This window comes from Ochotona princeps, chromosome 17 (genome assembly GCF_030435755.1).
Source record: "Ochotona princeps isolate mOchPri1 chromosome 17, mOchPri1.hap1, whole genome shotgun sequence".
In the NCBI taxonomy this organism is placed as follows: domain Eukaryota; kingdom Metazoa; phylum Chordata; class Mammalia; order Lagomorpha; family Ochotonidae; genus Ochotona; species Ochotona princeps.
In genome coordinates this window covers 37,569,000-37,583,371 of record NC_080848.1, presented here as the reverse complement: position 1 = coordinate 37,583,371, position 14,372 = coordinate 37,569,000, and the positions used below count along the sequence as shown (strand labels likewise).

Below are 14,372 nucleotides of genomic sequence, written 5' to 3'. Positions count from 1 at the left end.
ACGCCACACAAACACACCACACAGACACACCAGACCCAGCAAACATGCATACCCATAGCATATTCAACACAGTAAACACACTACACAAACACACACCCGACACAGCCTTCAACACAGCAAACATGCCACACTTACCCCCCCACCCCCCACAACACATTCCACACACATGCACACGCAACTGACATAGTAAACAAATGCACACCTGACCCAACAACCACAATGGCACACACACTCCCACAACACAAACACACATATGTACAACATGCACATATATCCCTCACCATAGCAAATGCACATCACACACCCAGCGGGCGGGAGGGCGGATGTGGGAACAGGCTGTGCCCAGTACCCCGGGTGGAAAACCTAATAGGTTTCCCTTCCCACTCTTCCTCTGTGCGCCCTCCCCGTTGCTCCTGCCAAACTATTTGAAGATTGCTTGGGGCTTAGGTCCTGGCCAAACCAGAGGAGAAAATGTCTCATAAAGGAAAAAACAAGACAGCGCTCCCGGTGGGTCCATCCGGGCCTCTCTGGTGCTGCAACAGAGCAGAGGGGTGCTGGCTCGAGGAGCACCTGGGCGACAGCAGACTGAGGGGGCATGCTGTGACCTCCCACCCACACCCGCAACAGGCCTGGGCCTCAGTGACTGCTTTTGTGGCCATGGGTGCTCTGAACCATAGTTCAGCAAACTTCAGCAAGGGCAGGGGAAAAGGTTGGCAAGGCCCTTAGATGAGGATTTGGGAAAGGGGGGTTCTAAGGATAGCGCTTCTTCCAACCCAGGCAAGTCCTTGCTGGGCTGGGGCCTCAGTTTCCCTATTTATAAAATGGGATGAGGGCCAAGTTCAGGGAGCAGCACACTCTATGACTGTGACCCACAATGACAAACACAGGCCATCCAGTGTTCATGTCTCTGTGTACTTGTATGAGACAGTGCTTCCGCTCACAGCTAGCCTCTCGAAGCCAGTCGGGGCGTTCAGAGTTGCCAGCAGTCCTGGACTCTAAGCATTCAGGGACCAAGCCTCTGGGTCATTTCAGAGCCCAGTTGGCTCGTAAGATGGAAGAAAGCCAGTGCAGGAAGTGGAAAGGCCGAGCCCCCGTTGCCATGGAAAGGCTTGGCAGGGGCTGGCACCGAGGACAAGAGGTGGGTGGAGGCAGGGGCTCATGTGGGACAAGTGCTCCCTGCCTGAGACTGTCCTAGGTGCAACCCATCCTCACTCCCACTACCCCATTACCTTTTCAAGTGTTCCAGCAGGAAAAGGAAGGTGATGAGGTTGGGGTCGGGCAGGGAGCGGAGCAGGTGCATCATACAGTTTTCCTTGGCAGCAGGGTCTGACAGGGCTGTGGGGAGTAAAGGGTTGAGGGCTGGGCTCAGCTCCCAGGTCTGGGAGCCCTGGGCGGGAGGCCTTGTGGCCCTGGGGGAAGAGCTTGGTTTGCTTGTGGGGGAGGTGGAGGGGAAGGGAAGTCAGGCCTCAATACAAGTAGTAACTGGGCCAGAAGGGAGGGGAATGGGAAGCAGACCCCTGCCTCTCCATCACTGCACAGGGTCAATGATGATGGGCACTGCCCAGCCTGCTCTGCCTGGCTCAGTGGAGAGCGATGCTTCCCAGCACTGCCAATGGCAGGACGTATGCTCTCAGCTGCCTCTGCTGTTGCTGCATGGTGTGGTGGGAAGCAGCTCCTGGGAGAGGAGCTTCCCTGTGGGGTGGGAGGGCAAAGCCCCTTCTGTGGCTGGACAGCAGGCTGAGGGCCTGCTCTGCCCAGGCAGCAGGAAGCAGGAGTCTTATTAAGCAGGCCCAGGACAGAGGGGAGGGGTTCTTGTGCAGGACTCAACACAGGCACGGGAAGACTCCGGGCCTGACCCGGCCTCCTCCTTGGCTCTGGGGCACCATTCTCTGAGTGCTTCCCTGGTTGCCAGACTTCCCAAGCAGGTCCAAGTTCATGGGGGCAGCACACAGGACTGTTCAACAGGGACACAGGTGGGAGAGCCCCCACCCCGCCCCCATGCACTGGGGAAGACAGATGAGCAACGGATGTATGGCTGCCTTCTCTTGTGTGTTGTGGGCCCTGGGGCCTGTTCAGCCTGGCACTGCCCTGCGGGCCCTGGAGTCCTCACCAATGCCCTCCATGAAGGCCGGGTAAAGCCGGTCTGTGAGGAGGGGCTCGGGCAGCTCCCGGAAGTAGAGCTTGAGGGTGCCGGCGATGGCGTTGATGTCCATGTCACTCAGCATCAGCAGGATGTCCTTGTTATCTGCGGGGGGTTGTGGAGGCAGTTGGGAAGGGCTATATGAGCCTCTGTTAGCCCAGCCTCCAGCTCTGTTCCATCTCCCATACCACCTGCCTGTCTCTCAAGAACAGCGGGAGAAAGCTGGGAAGTGCCCACTGGTGTCTGTGGCTCAGCTCTGTTGGCAGAGGGTGGGGGAGCAGCCTGGGCTCTGAGGCCTGAGGTTGCCAGGGAGGTGCAAGGAGGTACAACACTGGAGCCACAGAGGGTCTCCCCTTGGACCAGGCCCTCCCAGGAAGGCACCACACGTGTCTCACAGCTAAAACGTCACCTTCCCATAGAGCCTCAGGGACACATAGCAGCCCCATGCTAGCACATCTGGGTCCTGCCCCAGGCTTCCCTGCTGTGTCTCCCCTCCCCACAGGACCACTCCCTCTGGGCCAGTTCAAATCTCTTGACTCTGCCCATGCTGCTGTCACTACAGCTAGAGCCAGTAGGATGGTGGGAGGGAGAATCCAGGCAGCCAGGCCCCGCCTCTGGAGAGTTTCTGGAGATGCTGCAGGCAGAGCTGGCCCAGGGCATACTTGGGACAGGGCAGAACTTTGGGAGCCCTAGCCAGTCAATGTGGGCGTGGGGCCACCTGTCTCCCTGGAGTCCAGCAGGCACCCAAGCATGGACACGATGGCCAGCAGCACAGCCTTTGGGGCCAATTCACCTTTTGTTAACGAGGGAAACCCAGGCAGGTGACTTGGCATCTTATCTCATTCAATTTCCTTATGGAGGAGAGCCAGAAGGGAAGGAAATGTACAAAAGGAAACTCTGACCCAGCTGACCCCAGGCCACTGTCCTCCACTCCTCTGCAGAGGGAAGTGGAGGCCTGCGTATGGAGAGGACCTCATTTCCAGTGGGCTCCAGCCTGGCTTGCTGACAGCCCCTGTGTGACCACTCCCCACCCCTGAAGCCCCCCAGTGGGGTGCTGCTCCTGGACTTACTAGCATCGAAGACAGCTTTCAGCGCCTGGATGTCCGTGGCCACCCCAGATATCCGGTAGATGCCCACCTCCTCAATGCCCCGTTTCTCCACCTCCTCCACGCACTGCCGCACGATGTAGGGTACCTTGGAGCGCTCCCGCCTGGGGAGAAGGGTTGGGCATGAGGGTGGCTGGAAGGAAGCCCTGGGAACCTCAACTCTGTAGCACCACCCAGCTTTGGTGGGGGGGTTCACTAGCCTTTGGGATCGGGAGCGAGGGACCCAGGAAACGTCTCCCTCACTGTTACCCAGCTGCCCAGGGCTGGCCTACCAGTGAGGGACAGTGAGGGACACAGGCAGAGAAGGTCCTGGGAGCCAAACCCAGAATGCTGGAGCAAGACGTCAGGTTCAAGGCCACGTGGGTAATCCATGATGCGCAGATATTGCGGGCACCCCTGAGCCATGGAATGCAGGACCTGGCCCCGCATTTGGCAGCCCAACCACTGTTGGCTTGAAGGTGCCATGTCTCACCCTCTACTGCACGAAGCACCCAGCATGAGATTTCAACGTGAAACCTCCACATGTCTATATGCCTACGTCAGCATGGGCTGCTACGGCAGTGCATGTGCCAGGAAGCACCCATCCCCTCTGTGGGCCATACAAGACCCTGTGCTGTGATGATCCCTGAGCAGTAGGGACACCGGGGAGGGACCTACTTAGTCACCACACTGATCTTCACCCCGAAGACGCCGGTCTGCTTCTTAGATGGGGTCCTCTTCAGGCTCATGTCCCGGCTGGTGAACTTCATGGAGAATTCCACTTTGATCTGCTTGGGTGGGGGGAAGTGAGGCAGGCACACTTTCCCTCAGGGCCCCATCACAGGGTTCCCTGTCATCCCCAGGACCACCCTAGGGTGTGGGTGAGACAGGGACAATGGCCCAGCACCTGCGGGAAGTGGCTAGAGCTGGGGCTCCCACTCTTACCCCGTTCATCTCAATCACGTCCGTGTGCCAGTTCTTGGTTTCAACAGTTTGTGGGTCCAACTGTGGAGACAGACGGAAAATGGATGAATGAGGGCCAGGGCTCTGCCGACACTGTCAGGGGCTGGCCTGATGCCTGTGTCTTCTGGTGGGTCCTGCTCCCGCCAGGGAAGGAACTATGATTCTATGAGGGATGTGGGGTCCCCGCCAGGTGCTTCTGCTCTATTCCTCAATGAGTCCTTACTGTCCCACTAGCAGGTGTGTGCAATTCACCCTACTTCCTGGATGCAGACACAGAGGCTTACTAAAGGCACGTGACTGCTCAATCACCCAAACAGGTGCCATCAGGAAGGGGTCCCACCTACCCACAGGGGATCTGGAGCCCAGCTCAGCCATCTCCAGCAGCGGGATCCCTGGTAGGCTTCGGTCCATTCTCTTCATCAGTACCCAGCAGCTGGGAGCAGCTCTCACCTCGCAGGAGTGTGGTGATGAGCCCATGACTGGACTCCAACATCAGCAACCCCTGTATGGGTGTGCCGCCCCTAGGCCTGGGCTGCAGCCCCACTCAGGGAAGTGGAGGGGCACCCCTACACGGGCTGGCTTCTCCAACTCAGGGGCCTTCACACTGCTACCCGCACCCGCAAAATAATTCTGAAAAACTATGCAATCCCCAGCACATTCTTAAGTCAACATCTCACCATTTATACCATGAGTTCTAAAAAGTTGCAAACAATATCATTTCCAGAATAATGTAAACATTGACATCTTAACATAAACCATCACACTGTTCTTTTAAATGTATTCGTGGAATCCAGACACCGCGGCCCTGCTGATACCCACCCTGCAGCCATCAGAAAGTCATGAGCAAGCCCTTTTCTCCCGGCAGCAACCATGCTCACTTCTCAAGAAATGCATCCTGGTTTCTATTTGCATATTTTAAAAGATTTTATTCACTTTCATTGAAAAGGAAGATTTGGGCCCTATGCTGTGGCCTAGCAGTTAAAGTCCTCGCCTGGCATGTGTTGGGATCCCAGATGGGTGCCAGTTCTAATCCCTGTGGTTCCGCTTCCCATCCAGCTTCCAACTTGTGACCTGGGAAAGCAGTTGAGGATGGCCCAAAGCCACGGGACCCTGCACTTGAGTGGGAGACCTGGAAGAGGCTCCTGGCTTCTGATCAGCTCAGGCCGTTGCAGCCACTTGGGAAGTGGATCAGCAGATGGAAGATCTTCCTCTCTGTCTCTGCTCCTCTGTGTATATTTGACTTTCCAATAAAATTAAATAAATCTTTTTTTTTTAAAAAAAGGAAGATTTATGGAGAGAATGGGAGACACAGAAAGATCTTCTATCCACTGGTTCATTCCCCAAACGGCTGCAATGGCTGGAACTGAGCTGATGGGGAGCCAGGAACCTCTTCCAGGTCTCTCATCCAAGTGCAGACTCCTAAGACTTTGAGTCATCTTCTATTGTTTTCCCAGGCCATAAGTGGAGAGTTGGATTGGATGTGGAGCATTTGGGACATGAACAGGAACCTATATGGGATGCTGGCACTTGCAGGTAGAAGATTAGCCTGCTGGGCTGGCTCCTGCATAATTTATTTTAATTTTTTAAAATTGCAGAGTCAAGAGGAAGAGAGACAGAAAGGAAGATCTTCCGTCTGATGATTCACTCCCCAAGTAACTGCAATGGCCAGTGCAGTGCCGAACTTCCTCCTGGTCTCCCACATGGGTGCAGGGTCCCAAGGGTTTGGGCTGTCCTCAAACGCTCTCCCAGGCCACAAACAGGGAGCTGGATGGGAAGCGGGACTGCCGGGATTAGAACTGGCACCCATATGGGATCCTGGCGCGTTCAAGGAAAGGACTTGAGACGCTAGGCCACTGTGCTGGGCCCTGCATAATTTATTTTAAAAGATTTAATTATTTGAAAAAGTTGCAGAGGGGGAAGAGACAGAGCGAGCTTCCATCTGCTGGTTCACTCCCCAGATGGCTGCAATAGGCCAGGCCAAAGCCAGGAGCCTGAAGCAGCCAGGATTCAAACCAGCCCTTATATGGGATGCCAGTGTCAGAGGCAGTAGCTTGACCCACTATGTCAATTATTTTACTTTTTAAGAGATATTATTAAATTGAAAGGCAAAGTAATGGAAAGAAAAAGAGATCTTAAATCTGCTGGTTCATTCCCTAAATGCCCACACCAGCTAGGGCCAGTCTCCCACATGGGCAGCAGAGGTCCAGGTGTTTGCGCCATCCTCCCCTCAGTGCTTCTCAGGCGCATTGGACTTACTAGCTTCATAAGTAGAGCAATTGGGCCCGGTGGTGTGGCCTAGCAGCTAAAGTCCTTACCTTGAACATGCCGGGATCCCATATGGGCGCCGGTTCTAATCCCAGCAGCCCCAACTCCCATCCATCTCCCTGCTTGTGGCCTGGGAAAGCAAAGATGGCCTAAAGTCTTGGGACCCTGCACCCACATGGGAGACCTGCAGGAAGCTCCTGGCTCCTGGCTTCAGATCAGCGCAGCATCAGCCGTTATGGTCACTTGGGGACTGAATCATTGGACGGAATATCTTCCTCTCCGTCTCTCCTCCTCTTTGTATATCTGACTTTGTAATAAAAAAAAATAAATCTTTTTTTTTTTTAAGATTTATTCATTCTATTACAGCCAGATGTACACAGAGGAGGAGAGACAGAGAGGAAGATCCTCCGTCCGATGATTCACTCCCCAAGTGAGCCACAACGGGCCGATGCACGCTGATCCGAAGCCGGGAACCTGGAACCTCTTCCGGGTCTCCCACGCAGGTGCAGTGTCCCAAAGCCTTGGGGCGTCCTCTACTGCCATATGGGATCCCGGGGCTTTCAAGGTGAGGACTTTAGCCGCTAGGCCACGCCGCTGGGCCCCCCCAAAAAAAAATCTTAAAAAAAAAAAAGTGGCGCAGCTAATATGGGATGCTACGGCTTAAGCCCCTGCACAACACTTGCCCATTTTGATATTTTAAAAGATTAAACATACACTTTGGGGAGGGGTGGGGAGAATCCAAGTACCTATGTAACTGTGTCACATAATACAATGTAATTAATGAAGTAAAAATAATAAATAATTAAAAGAAGAAAAAAAAAGGATTAAACATACACACACACACACACACATATATGTTTATTTTTATTGGAAAGGCAGATTCAGAGAGGAGAGACAGAGAGGAAGATCTTCTGTCTGCTGGTTCATTCCCCAAGTGGCTGCAATGGTCGGTGCTGAGCCAAATCGAAGCCAGGAGCCAGGAGCTTCCTGCAGGTCTCCCATGTGGGTGCAGGGTCCCAAGACTTTAGGCCATCTTTGCTTTCCCAGGCCACAAGCAGGGAGCTGGATGGGAAGTGGGGCAACTGGAACATGAACTGTGCTTATATAGGTTCCTGGCGGATGCAAGGTGAAGACTTTAGCTACTAGGTCATCACTCTCGGCCCACCTTATAGTTTGCTTCTGCACAAATGCATTTGAAATGGAGAGGTTTTGTGAGCTTACAAGGCTCTGAATATTCAATTCTATTCTGGATTGGTAGTGAGCGTCATTTGCAGCGCACAATCAGGCAACAGAGTGAAACCCTGCAGAGTTGAATCGACGTGATGTGGCGTAAGAACCCCGGCTGAACCATCCCTCCCAAAGAGACGGGAGCCACATAGCTGCTGCTCTAGTTCACGGGTTCTCATGAGTATTATTTTTTGCTAGATTGAAATAAGGTACCATTCTGTTCCTTAAGAGACAAATGATGAAATCTTCTATTTATATAAATAAGTAGACAGAACTGGAAAGAGTTTTGTGATGACAATGTTACTTCAAAGAATAGTGACAGGACTAGAGAGAAGGACAAAGGGAAGGAGATCTTCCACCCATTGGTTTACTCCCCCAAATGACTGCAATAGCTGGGGCCAGGCCATGTTGAAAACGAGAGCCTGGGACACTATCCCCTAACAGCGGTAGGGGCTCAAGGCCCTGAACCTTGAACCACCACCTTCCTGGCACATCAGCAGGGAGGTGGATGGGAAGCAACACCTGGACAGGGAATGCCAGTGATGTGGGCGGTGGTCTAGTCTGCTGTATTCCAGTGCTGGCCTCTAGGCAGCTAACCTGCTAAACCAAGTGCCCCATTCCTCTGCCGTCACTTTTCCATAGGTACCTTGAGTTGCAATTAAACCTATGACCACGAATTATCATTAATAAACTCTAGTCTGACAACAAGGTCCTCTGTGGTCTGGTGGAGAGCCCAGAAACAGGCACTGCATGACTCTTAAGGCTCTGAAGGCTCTCTCAGCTGTCACCAGTTCCCTGCCAAGGAGGGATGAAACCGAAAAAAGGAGATGGAGAATGTGTGCAGAGAACTGGGCAGGCTTGGGGACAGCCACTGCCCCCACGACTTCCTTTTTTTTTTTTTTAATGTTTTTATTTTGAATTTTAAATTATGTGGTACAATTTTGTACAGGCTGTGATTCCCCCCCAACTCCCACTCTCCCTCCCCCACGACTTTTAAAGCAAGTCGAGGCAGCCATGGCCTGGCAGTGGCCCAGGCCCTCTGTTTAACAGGGCTGCAGCCAAAGGTCTCACTGACTTTGGCCTCACTTTCCCGAAATTTCTCTACTCTCACTACTTTCCTCAGGACTGCCCCTGGTGGTTCTTGGCCCCATCAGGCAGCTGGACCCTGGACCTGGCCTTTGTTCTGCACCCAGCAGGTGCCACAGGGGATCCTGGCCACTTTCCCTCTGCTGACACCATCTGTGACACGTGGAGCACCTAGGCTGGTACCCGCAATTCTCAGGAACAATGGCGGCACAGCCTGTCCCAGGGCAGACCACCATTGGCGCAGTCCTTATGTTTCTGCCCTCCTCACTCTGCTTCCAGCTGCCCAGCAGCATCCCTAGATTTCCCAAGAGCACCTGGACAGGGAAAGCAACTTGTGACACTACGGGCCCCGCTTCCTACAGGCAGCTTCCAGGCTGACCCCAGACCACCTGCCTCTTCAGCTCCTCTGTCTTCCCATCTGCTCCCTAGCCCCCTGGTTCCCATGCTCCACAGTTCAGGCATCACTTCTGCCTGTGGCCACACATCCCTCCCACCGCCTTGTCCTTAGGCCTTGCTGCAGGTGTGCCCCTGGTCCCTGCTGGGGGAGAGTTGCCCAAGCCTGGCCCTGATGATGACACTCCATCTCCCAGGAGGCCAGCAGCCTCTAAAAAACCAAGTCTATTTCGGGCTGCCACTTAAATACAGAGAAGGGGCGGGGAGTGGAGCGGACCATGGCACATTTTCCAGAGAAATGATTCTGCCTGAAGTGCTGTGACTATTTATAACCCCTGGGAAATGTGGACGCTGCTATTTCCTGATTAGATTAGTGCTTGGGATGGAGGGGCCAGCCCCTGGCACGTCAAGTGGGTGGGAGCACCTGATGGTTCACCCTTGGGTCCCAGCACACAGGTACCTTCCACGGGCCCTGGAGGGAAAGCAGTGCACCTGCAGAAGGGAGACAAGTGGGGCTTGGGTCAGACTGGGAGACCCATTGGTGCACCTTCCACCCCTACAACACAGTCGCTGTACCTGTAGTGGGGTTCAGCCAGAAGACAAAAATGAGCCACAAAAGACCTCACAGAAAGCTTGAGATGGCTGGGCCTGCATGGTGACCGAATGAATGCAGCTCAGCCATCTTCTTCCTGCCTTACATTCAGTCAGACCCCACCTAAAGGAAATGGTTAGCATCTAGAGTACCAGCAGGTCCCCCTGCAGCAAAGCCCAGGCCTCTGCTGGAATCCTGGTGTAGCTAAAGGTGGCTTCATGGTCAGGTCAGGAGGGGGCGCATGGCCGCTCAAGGGGATGAGAGGACCTGAGGCACCCAGGGCAGGGATTGGGGGATGCTCTGTGTGCACTGGAGGGTCCTGGTCACCAGGGCTCTCTGGGGAGGGCTGAGCCCTCCCTCCCAGCCCCAAGCCCCTTGGCTGCTCACAGTCACTCTCACCCCCAGGGTCTCCTGCTCCTGCTCCTTATGAGTGTCAGAGGCTCATGGGAAGCCAGGTCCTTCTGGCGGCTGGGCCACAGCTCGCTCCCTGCCCACGAGCCCTTACATGGGTGGGGGAGAGGGGTCTGGGGCTGTGGCCCAGCAGTTGGAACCAACCAGGGCAGGTCGCAGTGGCCCAGGGCACAGAGTGACCTTCTGGGAACAAGGCTGCGACATGACACGGGAACCCAGTGCTCACCCAGGGCTGGACACCCTCAGGACAACCCCTCCTCCTGCCTTAGAGCCCCTCTCCGAGGTTTCCAAAGCAGGGGACCAGGGCACCCAGGAGCTCTCTTGCCTATCCTCCTGGCCCTCTGAGATGGAAACCTGGCTTCCTGGCCTTTCCCAGGTAGCTGGTGGACTTTGCTCGAAGCTGTGGCTGGGGCAGATACTGAGAACTGAGGGCTGCATGGGATCCCAGAGACTGGGCCCCAAACCAGGGAGAGGGCATGTCTGACAGTAGTCCCCAGACCAGGGACACTGTGGCCAGGCACTCAGGGCTGGGTCCCCTTGGACACCAGGGCCAGCCTGTCACTGGGACAGACCACAGGCTCGAGAGCCCCAGCCAGGCTGGCAACATGGGCACTGGGAGCTGCCAAGAGTTGGGCTCCCCTCCCAGGGGAGGGCCCAAAGGATCTGTCCACGTGGCTGCTTACTCGGAGGGACTGAGAGGCAGGCGGGTGGGAGGAAGACGCTGGCAGGGCCTGTGTTCTGGCTTCCCACTCAGCAGCCAGGTCATGGGAGGCCAGGGCCGAGCTCAGTAGATGGTGACCTCATCTTGTCGGTGCCCCCCCTTCCCACTCGAGACCTAGCCAGCTCTGTGTGAATCAGTCGCTCATCCTGTACAGCAGGCTCCCTGTCCCCTGAGGCCCACACACAGAAGGGGCTTAGTGGCTTGGAATGGGTTCTTATTGAAGCCAGGTGACTGTGAGTGTCTCGTTGGCCACCCATGGCCACCCATGGCCGCCTGCCTTCCCCTGAGCTGCCTTCTCCAGGGATCCCGCCCATGCTGCCCCACAGCCACACCAGTCTTGGGGAAGAACTGAAGTGTGGGCTACCTCTGCAGGCATCTAAGGCCAGGTGTCCCTCTCCCAGAGCCCCAGAGCCCTGCAGCCCTCCGAGCTGCCCACCCACATGTCCTCCCCTGCCCCTGGAAGCTGGGAGGGCTCACCCCAGGGCAAGGCTGCACAGGAACAGCCAGGCAGCTGCCCTGTCCCCCAAGGGAGGGGGTCATCTTGGGGGGGGGTCACAGCTGAAGCCAGAGCTTCCCGAGGTCCTGCTTGAGAAGTGTCAGAGCAGCTGCCGTTGAACCAGCAGTTCCAACTGGCAGGGCTTGGAGACCACGTGGGGCCTAGAGCCGTCCTTGTAGCACTCTGGGAAGGTGTGCCCCTCCCTCTCCAAAGAAAACCATCTTCCTGTGCCCTGCCCAGGCCAGGAACACTTTCTGCGCACAGAGCCTGCAGCCAAGTGAGGGCCACCACAGCAGGCCTACAGCCTGTGCTGGCTCTGGGCGGACTCTTTGCCAGGTCACCTGTCCATGTCAGGTCTCATGCTCCCTGAGCACCACTGCACCATCAACAGCAGCTGACCAGTAGTCCGCGGCAGTGCACTGCATAGGGGCTGGGGACCACACACAAGCCTGGTGGCACAGGGAAGCCTCCTGCTCAGGGCTTAGGGTCCCAGACCCAAACTGGTCACGTGAACATGTGGACAACAAAGGGGTGACCACAAGGACAGGGTGGGGGTGACTCAGAGTCCCCTCCCTGGAGGTATGTGAGACAGGTGGCACAGATGGCATTAAAGATAAGACTCCTTGCTCCGGGTGGACAGGAGGAGGCTTGTATCCCAACCCTGAAGACTCCCAGATCCTCACCAAGGACTTGCAGTACGAGCACCGAGGACTACATCCCAACTGCCAAGGAGACCACGGGGAAATGGAGTGCCTTCGGAGGCCAAGAACTCTGAGGTCATCCACCCCCATTTGGATCTACCACATGGGATGGAAGAAGCCCAAATCCTGCCTTGCAGGATCCGAGGTCATTGGACCGACAACCAGGAGCACTGAGCAGTCCGCAGAAACAGAACAGTAAACTTCCTTCGGGACTAGGGAGAGGAGCTTTCTCTGGTCTTTGCCTGGTTCCGACTTTGGGTCCCCACTCTCTCTCGTAATGACCATCAGGATTGCTTCAGAACCCCCTCAAAACAAACAAACAAGCAAGCAAGCAAACAAACAAACAAACCAAAACTAGAATAGATAGAGAACAACAAGGAAAGCTTAGAAACAGACAGGAAACGGTCAGCGGGGATGCACTTATAACTCACTAGGTGGGACACAAAGATTATTTACTCCTCACTGGGGTATTGAAGATTTCTCTGCACATCCCTCCTAAAACTGTTCACCCTAAACTGTTGACATATGTCTTGTTAGAGTTACAGAGTTAGACTGCACGAAACACAACCAGTTTCAGCAAAATCATGCTTCAACGCTATGAACTGCTAAATATTAAAATTAAAATAGACATGAGACAGCTGAATAGTAATCTATAGCCATTTTAAGGTGTATAGAACCCGGTTGTATATAAACTAATAATTGATATGCCAATGTAGAAGTCACAGGATGTGGTTCAAAACTTGCGTTCTTTTTTTTTTTCCTCTTTTAATATATTGGTTACTCAATACCATGTCAACTAATTCCATAACATTATAAATGGTTACTGATGTAATGTTGGGGCTTTTAATTGATTGGGATGATACTCCACCAGCTCTACCTTCAGACCAGAGATGGTCTCCCCAAGAAACCGGTGAACTTATCTGGACAATAAGATGCTGGACTTTATGCTTGGTAGATGCTTGCAATGAAAGAATCTCAACTGAACTTGAACTGTGGTAATGCAACAAGGTGGAGGAATCCACCATGGGGAGGGAGTGGGGGGTGGGGAGGGGTGGGGGGATCCCAGTGCCTATAAAACTGTGTCACATAATGCAATGTAATCAATAAAAAAAAAGAAATAAAAAGAATCCTTGCTCCTTCACTACTCATGCAACCTTATCTTGATCCCTGAGCCTCAACTTCCTCATCTGTGAAATGGGTAGGTAATAACAGCACCTCAACCCCAGGCCATCTTCTAGCTTACCTCCAGGGCTAAAAACACTGGCATTTGGCACTCAGAATGACCCAGACACCCCGTGATTCCCAACACACACACAGATCCCCCACAATCTGGCTGCCGCCCCTCATGCAGCGTCAGCTCCTTGGGTCTCCACACAGCCTCTGTCCACCACACGCACACCTGCTCAAGCCTCCAGTGCTTTGCCCCCTGCACCTTGTCTCCAGGTGCAGCTTTTACAGCTGAATTCTCATCACTGCCATCTGGGTTTGAAATGATCTCCTCAGCCTGGGTTTGAGTCCCAGCTCCATCCCTGTGCACCCTGGGAGGCAGCAGGAGATGGCTGGAGTAGGGGCTGGGGCAGGTACCCAGCACCTAGCTTCAGCCTCGTCCAGCTGTGCCACCAAGGGTCCTTCAGTGTGGGGCCAAGCAATCCCATGTTCCTGCCTCTCCTTAGCAAATGGCTGGCTGTGGCCTGGTGGCACCCTGCTGACCTCTGCCCCCAAGTCTCCCAGCCTTCTAAGGGTTTCAGGCTTAGGAACAGGAATCTTGAGATTTGGCCAAGTTCATCACATGAACTGGATTCCAGATCATTCTGTTCCTTCACTGTAGTTCCTTCACTGTGCCGATGCCAGAGAACCAGAGAGGTGAAGAGATTAACCTAAGGTTACACAGCCGAGTTCAACAAGCCAACCCAGGATTCCAAAAAGGAAGTCTTTTATCTCTTGGTACCCTTCCTCTGCTGGCTGTTCCACAGAGAAGGCCTTCCTGGGTGGACATGGACAAGGCATTTGGGCAGGTCCCTGCCTGGAAAGGGTGCTATGTATATTGCCACTCTGGCTGTGCCCATCAGAGGAACCTGCCCTGGCTGGGGTCACCATCCGAGACAGACAGAGCCAGCTCTCAGCCCCAAAGTGAAGTCCACACTTTCTCAGCTGAAGCAGCGTGTGGGGATCCTGGTGCCCTTCCTACTTCCCCTGGCCAATTCCTACCTTTCCAGGGCCCACCCTGGAAGACCAAAGCCTGAAAGGCCCTCAGCCACAGCTCATTCGGCAGGCACCAGGCCCAGGGAGCTG

At 54.5% G+C, this 14,372-nt stretch overlaps 1 protein-coding gene across 5 annotated transcripts in view; it reads right to left on the bottom strand.

Moving 5' to 3' along the window:
• The window catches only part of ABR (ABR activator of RhoGEF and GTPase), a 176,369-nt gene that overhangs the window by 2,339 nt on the left and 159,658 nt on the right, over nucleotides 1-14,372 (bottom strand). For 4 of the 5 annotated variants that reach the window (XM_058676102.1, XM_004593942.2, XM_004593943.2 and 1 more), the window contains 5 exons: nucleotides 4,171-4,230; nucleotides 3,904-4,013; nucleotides 3,211-3,350; nucleotides 2,111-2,245; nucleotides 1,230-1,335 (listed from right to left, as the gene is read on the bottom strand). In XM_058676102.1, coding sequence (XP_058532085.1) covers nucleotides 1,230-1,335; nucleotides 2,111-2,245; nucleotides 3,211-3,350; nucleotides 3,904-4,013; nucleotides 4,171-4,230 — 551 coding nt within the window. Of the gene's footprint in view, nucleotides 1-1,229; nucleotides 1,336-2,110; nucleotides 2,246-3,210; nucleotides 3,351-3,903; nucleotides 4,017-4,170; nucleotides 4,231-14,372 lie in introns of all 5 variants that reach the window. The other variant, XM_058676101.1, reaches the window with a different exon arrangement.